We start from the raw sequence: 13,178 nt of genomic DNA on the forward strand, positions 1-13,178 counted from the left end.
AAGAAACATGAAGATACCACACATGCTGCTCCCAACTCTTTGCCAAAACATGGCTGTTTCAAATGTCTGAATTGTCCTGAATCCCAGATGAAAAGGTGTGTGACAAGGGATTTACTCATAAACTACAGCTACATATCATGCATGACTCATAGACTGCTTCAGAGGAACCTTACAGTAGTAGGAAACTGTGAAGCAACAACATTACACATGACATAAAACTCTAGGTTTTTCATATCCTGTGGGACCCACATCACTTAGAACAAGTTTAATACATACAATAAATCACAACTTCATGTCCTTATTTCTAGCCCTAAGGGAAAGGTCATTAAACAATAATTTCTGGACACAGAGGCTTGAAGCAAAGTACTCCTTTCTTGGTATAATTTTATTTTTTGAGGACTTGGCATGTCTCTTTGCTTAAAAATGTCACCTTAGCAGTTCATTAGTTTTTACAGGAGAGAAAGAAAATCATTAATGATTATGTCAAAGTAACTTCCAAAGGCCTTCTGTTACGATTACTTTCATTCTATATTTTAATTTTTTTTTCTTTGGATTAAGTGATTGAGCTACATGGTTTCATTCTTTGTTGCTGTGACACTTTCTAAACAAGAAAGTCAACTCTCAACTTAATTAAAAAATTTTAAATATTTTAACATCTGAAAATATTCCAAAATTATGGAACAACTAAAACAAAACAAAACTCACAGTTCAAGTATACTGTATTGCTTAATACCTTTTTGCTTCATTTCTAAGTCCTAACTTAAGAATCCTTTTCTTCCTAGAGGAAAATAAAGTTTCTTTTTTAAAAAAAGAAAAATGTAACAAATTTCAAAAATTAATGAGTTTTACATAAATACTTCAATTAAAAAATATATGCTGGGGCCAGGAGTTTGGCCTAGTGGTAGAGTGCTTGCCTAGCATGCATGAAGACCCAGGTTCTATTCCTCAGTACCACATCCCTAGAAAAAAAAGCTGGAAATGGTGCTGAGGCTCAGGTGATAGGGCTCTAGCCTTGAGAAAGTCCAAAGACAGTGCTCAGGCCCTGAGCTCAAGCCCAGCACTGGCAAAAAAAAAAAAAAAATTATATATATATATATATATATATATATATGTATGTATGTATGTATGTGTGTGCATTTATGCTGTGAAAATGAATATTCTCTTTTAAAAGCACTTTTTATTTATTAAATAGTTACAAAATATTCATGACAGCATTTCAGATCTTTGTCTCCAGAAACCAAACTAAACTAAATGTGCTTTGTTATGACATAATGAAGGAAAGGAAAAAAAGCAGAGAAATCTAATATATGAAGTATGTACTTAAAGTGAAAATGAGTTATGATTCCTATTTATAATTCAGATAAGCCTGGAAAGGAAGTTAATGGTGTTTGTGAGCATGAGTGGCCCAGTTCTCCATTGCTCTTTGAAGATAGCCCTCCTGATCTGCAGCCCCCAGGAAATCCTTTCCAAGTGAACTTTGAAGAACAAAACCATCCTCAAACACTGCAAGATTCCATTGTTTTTGGAACATCAGCTGAGGAAGTGGTAAAGGAAATTCGTTTCAGAATTGAACAAAAAACAACCCTGACAGCCAGTGCAGGTATTTAAAAGAATACTAATGGTCATTATGGTTATAATTTATAAATTGCATTATTTATTAAAACTCCTAGTCATTGAAAACTTCTTTCTGAAAAGGAATAATTTGTCTTGTAACAGAAAAAAAAGATTTAAAGATTTTTATTATTTTAAATACACTTCAGCCTTTTATTTTTTTCCTCTTATGTGGAAAATTTATCAAAAATAAAAACCTTACAATGTACATGCTAAGGCTTTCTGAGAAGTAAATTCAGTGTCCCTTATAACAACCCAGTATTTCTTTTTTTTCTCTCAATGTAGTTTTTTTCATATATTTTTTATTGTAATTAATAGAAGGGTTACATTATATTCACCAGATAGAAGGTGCATTACTTCACAAACATTGATACCCTTTCTCGTGTCTTAGTCCCCATTTCCCTCCCCCCACCCCTACCCCTCTTCTTATTTTCCTTCCTTCCCTATCCAACTTCAAATAACCAAATACACATATATACAATATATCAGATAACCAGGTAAAATGCTGTAACAATATGAGATAACCAAGGGACAGCAAAAGAGATAAGAGATAACATAGTGCATTAAAGACAACAATCACTCATATGGCTTTTGTTTCTATATCCTGGAGGTCCTTCCATTTAGCATCATTCTATATGGCCTTAAGTATCTAGGTTTTGTTCTATTGTAAATCTCTGCTAGGAGAGCCCAAGGTTTTTGTTCTATTGTAAATCTCTGCTAGGAGAGCCCAAGGTTTCTACTGATTATGACAAATGAGGGAAACCATTGAGCCTATGTTCCTTTGAGTCTGGCTTATTTCACGATTTTTTCCAAGTCTTTCCATATCCTTACAAATGGGGCAATATCGTTCTTTCTGACAGCAACATAGAATTCCATTGTGTATAAATACCACATCTTGTTGATCCACTCATCAACTGAGGGACATCTGGGTAACAACCCAGGATTTCTATTAGAGGTCTTAAGTAATCTGGTAACACTACCTTTTACTTAGAAATTACTCTTAGTTTTCAAAAATCATGAAGAATTAGCTAATACTCAAGTACTAATACAGTTCCTTTCCCCAGTAACATAGCCAGCTTTGAGTTAGGAGACCATAATCAGATCATATTTTGAGATAAGTGTTCTTACTGTTTTAAGTTACTTGGCTTTATCATTATTGTGTGTGTTTTTCTCATTATAGAATTTATAACTGTACATAATCACAACTTGTAGTCATTTGAGTGTTCTTCTTTTAAGGTATTGCCCCTAACACGATGTTAGCAAAAGTGTGCAGTGATAAGAATAAACCAAATGGACAATATCAAATTCTCCCCACCAGGCAAGCAGTGATGGACTTCATCAAGGACTTACCTATTAGGAAGGTGAGACTTAATATAAAATTTATTATCCATGGGCTGGGAATTTGGCCTTGTGTCAGAGTGCTTGCCTAGCATGCATGAAGACCCAGGTTGTATTCCTAGGTACCACATATATAGAAAAAGCTGGAAGTGGTGGTGTGGCTCAAGTGGTAGGGCTCTAGCCTTGAGAAAGCCCAAGGATAGTCAGTGTTCATGCCCTGAGTTCAGTTACCAGGACTGGCAAAATATATATATATATATATATATATATTGTCCACATATGTACTCTGATTTCTGAAGACACACTATATAGGATAAGTTTGGTCTACATTGTTGAATGTAAACTTGGAGAAAAGTTTCTTTTAAGCCGTAAAAGTAAAGTTGAAAGAGCTTATTTGTAAAAACAATGATGATGATGATGATGATGATGATATAGCTGGGTGTGGTGGCTCATGCCTGTAATCCTAGCTACTCAGGAGTCTGAGATCCGATGATTAGGGTTCAAAGCCAGGCCAAGCACTAAAGTACTAAAGTCCATGAGACTTTTATCTCCCAGTTAATCACTAGAAAACTAGAAGTGGGGTATGGCTCAAGGAGTAGGTCAGTAGTCTTGAGCCAAAGAGCTCAGGGACAATGCCCAGGCCAAGAGTTCAAGTCCCACAACTGACAGAAAAATAAATAAATAAGTAAATAAATAAATGATATATTTATAAGGTTTTGCCAAGAAGAAAGGAAATAAAATGCTTGAAGGTATAGTTCACGCACGCGCGCGCGTGTGTGGGTGTGTGTGTGTGCGTGCGTACATAGGTGCACACGTGTTTAAGCGCTGTTCTTGGGAATTGAACTTGAAGTTTGGGTGCTGTCCCTAAGCTTTTTTGCTCAAGGCTCATGCTCTACCTCTTGAGCCACAGTTCCATTTCCATCTTCTTGGTAGTTAATTAGATGTAAGACTCTAAGGGACTTTCTTGCCTGGGCTGGCTTTTAATCAAGATCTTCAGATCTCAACCTCCTGAGTGTTGTGAGCCACCAGTGCTTGACACTGAAGGAATCTTGACACTGGAGGAATCTTCTTAATTATAAATACTATTCTCATTTTTAACTCCAAATTGCTACCAGATTAATAGAAATGACAGCTTAAAGACATCTAGAATTTTTGTTTTTTAAAAAAATTAAACAAAACTACTATCTTTAAAATGACAATATTATTTTTCAAGTATTCTTTTGAGCATATGTACCTTTATACATAGCATATACAGATCTCCTTTTTAACAATAACCACACAATATACAATATGATGTTCTTCAGCTTGCTTTCTTAATGTATATGAAGTCAGTGTTCTAAAATGTTTACCAAGTCTATGTATATTAGAAATCATACATCTTACTGTAAAAAGTACCAGTTAAGTATCTTTCTCCTACCATTCCAAAGTTTAAGCCACTGAACTCACTTTTTTGTGCTTTTAAATTTTTCATGGAGGAACAGGAGTTTGGCCTAATCGTAGAGTGCTTGTCTAGCATGCATGAAGACCTGGGTTCAATTCCAGAAGTGGTGCTGTGTCTCAAGTGGTAGAGCTCTAGCCTTGAGAAAACTCAAGGACAGTGCTCATGACCTGAGTTCAAGCCCCAGGACTGGCAAAAAAAAAAAAAAATATCAGGGAATGTTAGTTTAAGAAATAGTTCCAAGAGCCAGGCGCTGCTGCAGTGGTGGCTCAGGCCTGTAATCCTAGCTACTCAGGAGGCTGAGATCTGAAGATCAAGGTTCAAAGCCTGACACAAAAGGACCTGAGACTCTTACCTTCAATTAACCTCTAGAAAATGGGAAGTGGGGCTTGGCTCAAGGGTAGGGCAGTAGCCTTGGGCTGAAGAGCTCAGAGACACTGCCCAGGCCTAGGGGTACAGTGGTCCCTTGAGCTGAAGAGTTTAGGGACAGCTCTCTGGTAGAGACCTACAACCCATGACCCACAAAAAAAAAAAGGGAAAAAGAAAAGAAATAGCACCAAGTGTTGTGGCTCAAGTGGTAGAGCTCTAGCCTTGATAAAACTCAAGGATAGTGCTCAGACCCTGAGCCCAAGCCCAGGACTAGCAAAAAAAAAGAAAAAAGAAAGAAAGAAAGCACCAAAATAGCTTCTTACTTAGAAGATAGTCATGTTATTCATACTTCTTACTATCAAAGGAACAGTGAGATTATAACCTCTCATTATGCAATTCAGTGCTAAAGCAGTTGCCTTGCATGTGCAAAGTTGTAATTTCAAACCCAGTACCAAACACACCCGCACATGTGTGCTCGCACACACACACACACACACACACACACACACACAAATCTCAGTTCTAGCTTTAATTTCTATTAATTACAAATATTGATTCTTTTCTAGGTTTCTGGAATAGGAAAAGTTACAGAAAAAATGTTAAAAGCCCTTGGAATTATTACTTGCACAGAGCTTTACCAACAGAGGGCATTACTTTCTCTCCTTTTCTCTGAAACATCATGGCATTATTTCCTTCATATCTCCCTGGGTCTAGGCTCAACAGACCTGGCAAGGTATCTGTATATATGGACATTTTGCTTTAGCATTTGCTAATCATTGAGATGAATGTTGTAAAGACAAAATGTTTTAAGCTTTTAGATTAGTGTAATTCAGAAGATACAATGTTTGGATTAAAGCCAGCAGTTTAGATATGGAAGAAAAGGAGAGTCAATGTATTCAACAGTTCAGCAGATGGACAGTTAGCTCTCTGTCTCTGCCTTGTATGGTCACAGGAATGCTGGTGTGGTTGGGTTGTTCAGGAAGAAAAGTGACTTACGTTCCATATTTTTCCCTTAAATAAAGGAGATTAAATGCATCCATGAAAGACATGAAGAACGAGATACTGTTCATTTCTTCTCCAGATTTACTCATTCATTCAGCACCAAGTCCTTAGTATTATGTGCTATCCTAAACATTAGAGGCAATAAATAAGCCCAAGTTCTGTCATTGTAGAGAAAGTAAGGTGGTGGAAGGATGAAGAAAAAAATGACATGGGGATTGTAAGCGTTGGTAGCCACCATCCAGTCAGTTCTGAAGGAGCTAGCCAAAAAAAAGAAAGGATAGAAATGGAACAGCTAAAACCCAAGAGGAGATGGGGCTCTGAGCTTTCCTCATCTAAACTTAAAAAAAAGAAATTACTGTAACTAGAAAGTGTAATGATTGGGAATAAATGAAAGGAATTTTAAAAAATGGAAATTATAAAAATCAATTCTGAGTATTATTTTTACTATCTGTTGCTGTACCCTTAAAATTTCTTGGGTGTTTTTTTGGGGGGTGGGGAAGAGGTGGCGGGGGGCAGATGGGGCTGGAGGCAGTAGGTCTTAGTAATCTAAAATATTAGGTTCCTGTTCCCTTCGGTGTAATTATTTTCTCCTCCTAACAAATTCTTTCCTTTTTTTGTGGTTCTGGGGATTGAGCACAGCACTTCATTCATGCTGGGCAAATGCCCTAGGTGCTGAGCAAAGTTCCTAGGCCCTCATATTTATTTCCATGTTTGTTTCATCTGTTTATCTTCCATGGGTATGTAAATTTCTTAAGGGAAAACAATTGGTCTGTTTTACTCATTACTGTATCATCAATTTCTAGAACAGTGATTGAGTCCTAATATGTTTACTAAATATTTGGAAAAATAATAAAACACCATTTCATCCTGTTGATGTGTACCAAATTCTGATAGAGTTTTCACACAGTGGTATAAATGAGTAATGGATAGGCTTATAAACCTAGCTACATAGTTCAGCCCAAACTAGATAAATTAAAATTTAACTACAGCCACAACGTTATACCACTATCTCCTATTGGCTTTTATAGTTATAGTTTTATGTTTTATATATATTAGGATTTAAGCTTTTAATGGCAGCAGTTTATCATATCTACCTATTTTCAAACTTCCTTTCTTTAAATAAATATAGATTTGACCCATGGCATATATATTCATTATTATAGTTTTAGTATTAGGTTTAAAAGAAACACTCGCTGTTTTTTATTGTATGTCTAAATTTTAATTTAAAAACTGTGGTAATTAAACTAGGTGTAGTGGTTCACACCTGTAATCTCCGTACTTAAGAGGCCAGGCAGGAGAAGAGGGAACTCAAGGGGACGGAAGAATGAATGAATGAAATGCCTGAACAAAGAATGAATGGCTAGAGAGATCTAAAAAGTAATTTATATATTAAGTTCTCTTGGATAATAAAAAAATTCTAATCTGAGAAAGAAATAATGACTTCTTCTCATTTTTAGGGATGGAGAAAGGAAAAGTATGAGCGTTGAGAGGTAATTTTTATTGTTTATTGTTAATTAGGTTCATGCTTCAAAACTTAATTTTTAGTGAAGCATCATTGAAATTTTAAAAATTGCAACTCACAATAAATGATATATGTCAGTTCATACTCCCGGAATACAGGGTTTATTATCCTGGATTACTATATCTCTCTGGGGAAAACAATTAACTGCAGTTGTTAGGTTTGTTCCTATTCAGTGTAAACTAAGCCTCTTAGGGTTCCAAATCTTTATTTCTAGCTGCATTTATAAGAGCAATTAAGTCTTTTCTTAAGAAACTTAAATAGTAGCAATGGAAATTCTTGAAATTTTTCACATATTAATCAAATGAGCAGAGGCCTGGAATACAAGCTGAACATCTGGAGTCTGAACCTCTGGAGTCTGAACCTCTGGAGTCTGAACCTCTAGAGTCTGAAATGCTTCAAGTGTAAAACTTCCTGAGGCCAGCATGCTACCACAGTAGAAAATTCTTCACCTGACCTACTGTGGTGAATTGTAGGCTAAAAACACACTCAAAATAGTGTGTGAAAGTGCCTTTGGGCTGTGGATATGAAGTCTTTATGAAACACAAATGAGTTTCATGTTCAGACTTAGGCTTCAAATATTCCAAAATTCAAAATTTAAATCCATCTTCTCCTTGTAAGCATTCTTCAATATGTAGTAAAATATTGGTGATGTAGAACTTAGAGATAATCTAGTGTAGTGGGCTTTTATAACCTATGTAGAAGTCACGTGAAATCTTAATGGAACTCTAGAGGTAAATATGTTCATTTTTGAAAGTTGCTCAATTGTTTTCTCAAAGCAGCAAAGTTCCTCTGAGACATTTAAGAACTACAGACCTAATAGAAGGTTGCATCCATATTTCACGAATGGTATTTGTAATTGGGAAAGCTGAATGATTATGCAACAACGCAATAAAACCATTTATGTATTGTGCTGGGTGTGCATGAAATTGTCGAAGACTTTACTAGCATTTGCAAGGCCTTGGGGTTGGTCCCTAGCCTTACAAATCCGGTTAGGAAGACTCTCCTGAGCAGTCATTAAAATGACTGTATTGGATATCTCTCAAGGGTCTTACTCTTTCATTTAATATCTCCTCTGTTTCTTTTCTTGAACACTGTTACCTCTTCTCATGTCTTTCTCCCACTTTCCCCCCACCTCCTCTCAAATTATAACACCTCTCAGTTTCTTTCAATCATTTTTTGGAAATGAATTTAAAAATTTACATTATAGCTAGTCCTTTATTTTCATTTGTCTTCTGGACAACCCTGCCTTGTAGATTTAAATTTATTTGACAGTATTCTGTTTAGAAAATCCATGTGCAATAACTGGAATGTTATCTCATTGTGCTTAAAATTCTGTAGCAGAATTTTGGTACACTTGCACTCTAGTGTGTTGCAAGTTCTGGATGCAGTATTGTTGACAACTTTAATTGTCTTTTTAATAAATATTGTAGAAGTGAAGCACTGGTGGCTCATATCTACAATCCTAGCTGCTCAGAAGTCTTAAACCGAGGATCACGGTTTGAAGACAACGTGAGCAGGAAAATCCATGAGACTCTTATCTCTAATTAACCACAAAAGGCTGAAAGTGGGATTGTGTCTTGAGCACTATCTTTGAGCACAAAAACTCAGTGACAGTGCCTAGATCCTGAGTTTAAGCCCCATGATGGGCAAAAGAGGGAAAGAGAAAGAGGTGGGAGGGGGGAAGGAGAGGGAGACTGCGAAAGTATAAAATGATGCCTTTGCTGATCTATTTGCCATCTAAATCATTTTCTATTAATGTTTTAATTTGTTAAGTATCTTCATCTGAAATTTTTTATACTACAAAAAAATCAAACTTAATGTTATGCCACTAAAACTTACTACAGATATGTCATTCTCAAATTGTTCTGAATTGTAGTTTACTATGTGCAGCAACATTGTTTTTTCTCTCTAGGACATTCAGTGAGGTAAGCAAAGCAGAAGAACAGTACAGCTTGTGCCAAGAACTTTGCACTGAACTTGCTCAAGATCTCCAGAAAGAGGGACTTAAGGTACTTTATTTTGATGTGGTATATTTTAGTTTAAATTTTAAAAATGAAATATTAGTATAAAACAAAGGTTACCTGAGACATTTCTTAAAGCTGAATACAAATGAGTAAATGTTGGAAAAGAACAGTCCTGTCCCCAGCTGTCAGAAACAGATTCAATCTGACCCATATCTGGGTCTCAGGTTCGTTCATGTTATGGGAAAGCAACCTGTAGAAATGAACCAGCTCCAGGCAGTTTGTGCTACCTCAGGAGTACATGTGAATGAAGGACTAAAACAAACTTATTTTGGCACTAGAGAAAAGAGTAAAGAGAAGATTTTGCCTGGAACTGTATTCACATGTTTTCAGTGCCTTTCCAGTCATCCTTGAATATTTTTCTCACGTAGACAGTGACCTTTTAGAACAGGCCTTTTTGTTTCAAGGCTCTGATCCAGCCTGCTTTACCACAGGGACAATATAATCATAGAATGTTTTGTGTCTTCTTCCTAACATTCTCAAAACAGAGTTGAAATTATTACAAGGGGTAACATAAAAATATTTGAAATTTATTATTATAGCTGAATATAGTGGTTCATACCTGTAACCCCAGTCCTAGGGAGGCTGAGGTAGGCAGATTATGAGTTTGAGACCAGCCTGGGCTATGTTGTGAGACACACACACACACACACACACACACACACACACACACACACACCACACACACACCACACACACACAGACCTGATGAGTATCATTCTTACAGGTCTTTTCTGTCATGCCTTCAATAAAGAATTCTTTTAAATTTAAAAAACGTTTAATTTTAGAATCATCATAGATTTATAGAAAATAGCATCTCACTGAGTACTCTCAATTAAGATTATTGCAATAGTAAGAAAGTATAAACACATCACTATTAACTAAACCTCATACTCATTTGTTTTTTGTTTTTTGTTTTTTCTTTTTTTTTTTTTTTGCCAGTCCTGGGCTTGAGCTCAGGGCCTGAGCACTGTCTTTGGGTTTTCTCAAGGCTAGAGCTCTACCACTTGAGCCTCAGCACCACTTCCAACTTTTCTCTATGTATGTGATACTGAGGAATCGAACCCAGGTCTTCATGCATGCTAGGCAAGCACTTTAACCACTAGGCCAAACTCCCGGCTCCCTCATACTCATTTGGACTGGCTTGTTTTTTGTTTTTTTTTTTGTTTTGTTTATATTAAAGAATTTATTAACATTGATTTTTACATCATATTTCAAATGACATGTATAACACACAAGTATTTAAGAAGGGAATCTCTATATAGAATCACTGGCACTTAGTTTTTAGAACATAATCAAAATAAACATAATCAAAATTAGGCTAAGGGCTTGTATATCATAGATACATATTAATCTATGTGATAAAACATTATGTCTATAGAGTCATAAGCTTTTATGTCTATGTAGTTGTGTTTATGTTTCCCGTACCATGTCCATAGCATTGGGTATGCAACTTTTGAGTCCTTGCTCTTGTACTGTTTGGATCTAATAGCCACATATTAAGGATACCATGCTCCTTTTGTTTCTTTGGTCTTGACTTGTCTCACTCAACATGATTTGCTCTAGATTCATCCACTTGCCTGCAAATGCCATTATTTTATCTTGTCTGTTGGCTATGTAGAATTCCATTGTATATATATACCACATTTTCTGTATCCATTCATCTGCAATAGGACATCTGGATTGTTTCCATCGCCTGGCTATTGTGAATAGTGCAGAGATGAACATAGCTGAGCAGGTGTCCTTATAATATCTTGGGTCATGATGTTCAGGATAGATGCCCAGAACTGGTATGGTGGGATCGTAGGGAAGGTCTACTTTCAGTTCTTTAAGAAACCTCCAGAGTGGCTGAACTAGTCTGCATTCCCACCAGCAATGTAGTAGGGTTCCTTTTTCTCCACAACCCCACCAGCACCTGTCATTGTATGAGTTCAAAATCTTGGCTATTCTTATTGGGGTAAGGTGGTATCTTAGGGTTGTTTTTATTTACATTTCCTTTATGACCATGGATGATGAACGTTTTCTCATATGCTTTTCTGCCATTTTAATCTCTTCTTTTGTTAAGTCTCTCTTTAGTTCCCTTGCCCATTTAGTGAATGGTTTGTTGGGTTTGGGGGGGTGGGGGATTAATTTCTTTTTCTTTTTGTTTTTGTTTTGGTTTGGTTTTTTGCGAGCCTGGGGCTTGAACTCAGGACCTGGGCACTGTCTTTTGGCTTTCTCAATACTAGCGCTGTCACTTGAGCCGTAGTACCACTTCTGGCTTTTTCTGTATATATGGTACTAAGAATCAAACCCAGGACTTTGTGCATGCTAGACAAGCACTCTATCTCTAGGCCACAGTCTGGGCCCCTTGCCTTGTTTTTCTATAGTGATCTTTCTAGGGGTCAATCTAGGAAGCTACACTGCATGTATTCACCATGTCTCTGTGACAGTCGTAAGGACTTGTGACCGTATTTCCTGCAAATAGCCCTCAATCTGTTTGTGTCCCAGGATTACAGGTTTTGAGTGAGACTACCACAAAGTGAAGTGCTCTTTTCACCATATTCTACCAAGCATGACAGCCATGGCTGGGGTTGGTTAACACTGTCACATGACTATGTACTATTGCTTAATCCTCTCTACTGTCCAGTTACTGCTTTTCTCTTAGGAAGTGAGTTCTCTAGCCTGTCCTCAAGTTAAGGAATACTGAAATTAAGTTCCACCTGCCAAAGATCCTAGGATATATACAATATAACCATTATATTTGCTACAGTAGCATTAAACACATTAATATTATTGCCATTGTCACCACCATCCATCTCTAGAATGCTTTCTGGTACCTTTAAGACACTAACTAGGAAGGAAGTTCTTAAAAAGAAATTGTTAGATTTGAGCTAAAGTACTTGGTAGACAAGCCCTTTCCGGTTGAGCTATGCCTCCAGCCCTTTTTGTTTTTATTTTCTGATAAGGTCTCCTACTTATTGCCCAGGCTTACCTCAGACTTTGAGCTTTTATCTATGCCTCCTGCATAGATAAGATTACAGTCATATGACACCTTGTCTGGCATGTTTGTTGAGATTAGGTGTCCCTAACTTTTTGTCTGAGCAGGCCTTCAACTGTGATTCTCTCAGCTCCCATTCCCAAGTAATGGAGATTTTAAGTCATTAGCCACTGCACCCACCCTGAGATCTTTTCAGTAAGCCACCTTTAGAAAGATTTTTTTTTCTTTCATGTCTTGAATGAAGTACTCTCAGAGAAATTAGCAAAAAGTAAAATTGTCAGTTAACTTTGCATTTTAAAGATATTTTTATAAAATTTGGCTGTAAAATGTTGGCTAAAATGAGATTTGTACTTATAGATTTTATTCCTTATGATTGTTTTATTACCATTTTTGAGTAATTGACTATATAGTCTTATTTGTGTATATAAAGACCAGATCTTTCTGACTTCTTCTCACCTGCAAATAACATTTCTAGAAGCTAGATTACCTTTATATAATAATATATTCTATCATAGGGACGAACTATTACCATCAAGCTGAAGAATGTGAATTTTGAAGTAAAAACTCGTGCAGTTACAGTTTCATCTGTTGTGTCTACTGCAGAGGAAATATTTGCCATTGCTAAAGAGTTGCTTCGAACAGAGATTCATGCTGAGTGTCCACATCCCTTGAGATTAAGACTTATGGGTATGACTGGGTATTGTATTTTCTTCTGGTTCTTTTTCCTTAACTCTTTGAAATTCCCTCCCAACCTCTTCCCTGTCCCCCCCCAAAAAAATATTTGGAAATAATCTTACCCTACATTAATTATTCATTCATTTACTCATTCATTTGTTTATTTTGTGGTACTGGGGACTGAACTCAGGGCCTTGTACTTGCTAGGCAGGTGCTTTACCA

At 36.5% G+C, this 13,178-nt stretch overlaps 1 protein-coding gene across 3 annotated transcripts in view; it reads left to right on the plus strand.

Moving 5' to 3' along the window:
* Positions 1-13,178, plus strand: part of Polk (DNA polymerase kappa) — a 48,467-nt gene that overhangs the window by 29,391 nt on the left and 5,898 nt on the right. For all 3 annotated transcript variants that reach the window (XM_090331843.1, XM_090331844.1, XM_090331842.1), the window contains exons 7-12: positions 1,361-1,600; positions 2,848-2,972; positions 5,323-5,489; positions 7,216-7,248; positions 9,193-9,289; positions 12,797-12,968. In XM_090331843.1, coding sequence (XP_090187969.1) covers positions 1,361-1,600; positions 2,848-2,972; positions 5,323-5,489; positions 7,216-7,248; positions 9,193-9,289; positions 12,797-12,968 — 834 coding nt within the window. The remainder of the gene's footprint in view (positions 1-1,360; positions 1,601-2,847; positions 2,973-5,322; positions 5,490-7,215; positions 7,249-9,192; positions 9,290-12,796; positions 12,969-13,178) is intronic.

Source organism: Megascapheus bottae, chromosome 4, assembly GCF_031878675.1.
Source record: "Megascapheus bottae isolate mThoBot1 chromosome 4, mThoBot2.hap1, whole genome shotgun sequence".
NCBI lineage: Eukaryota > Metazoa > Chordata > Mammalia > Rodentia > Geomyidae > Megascapheus > Megascapheus bottae.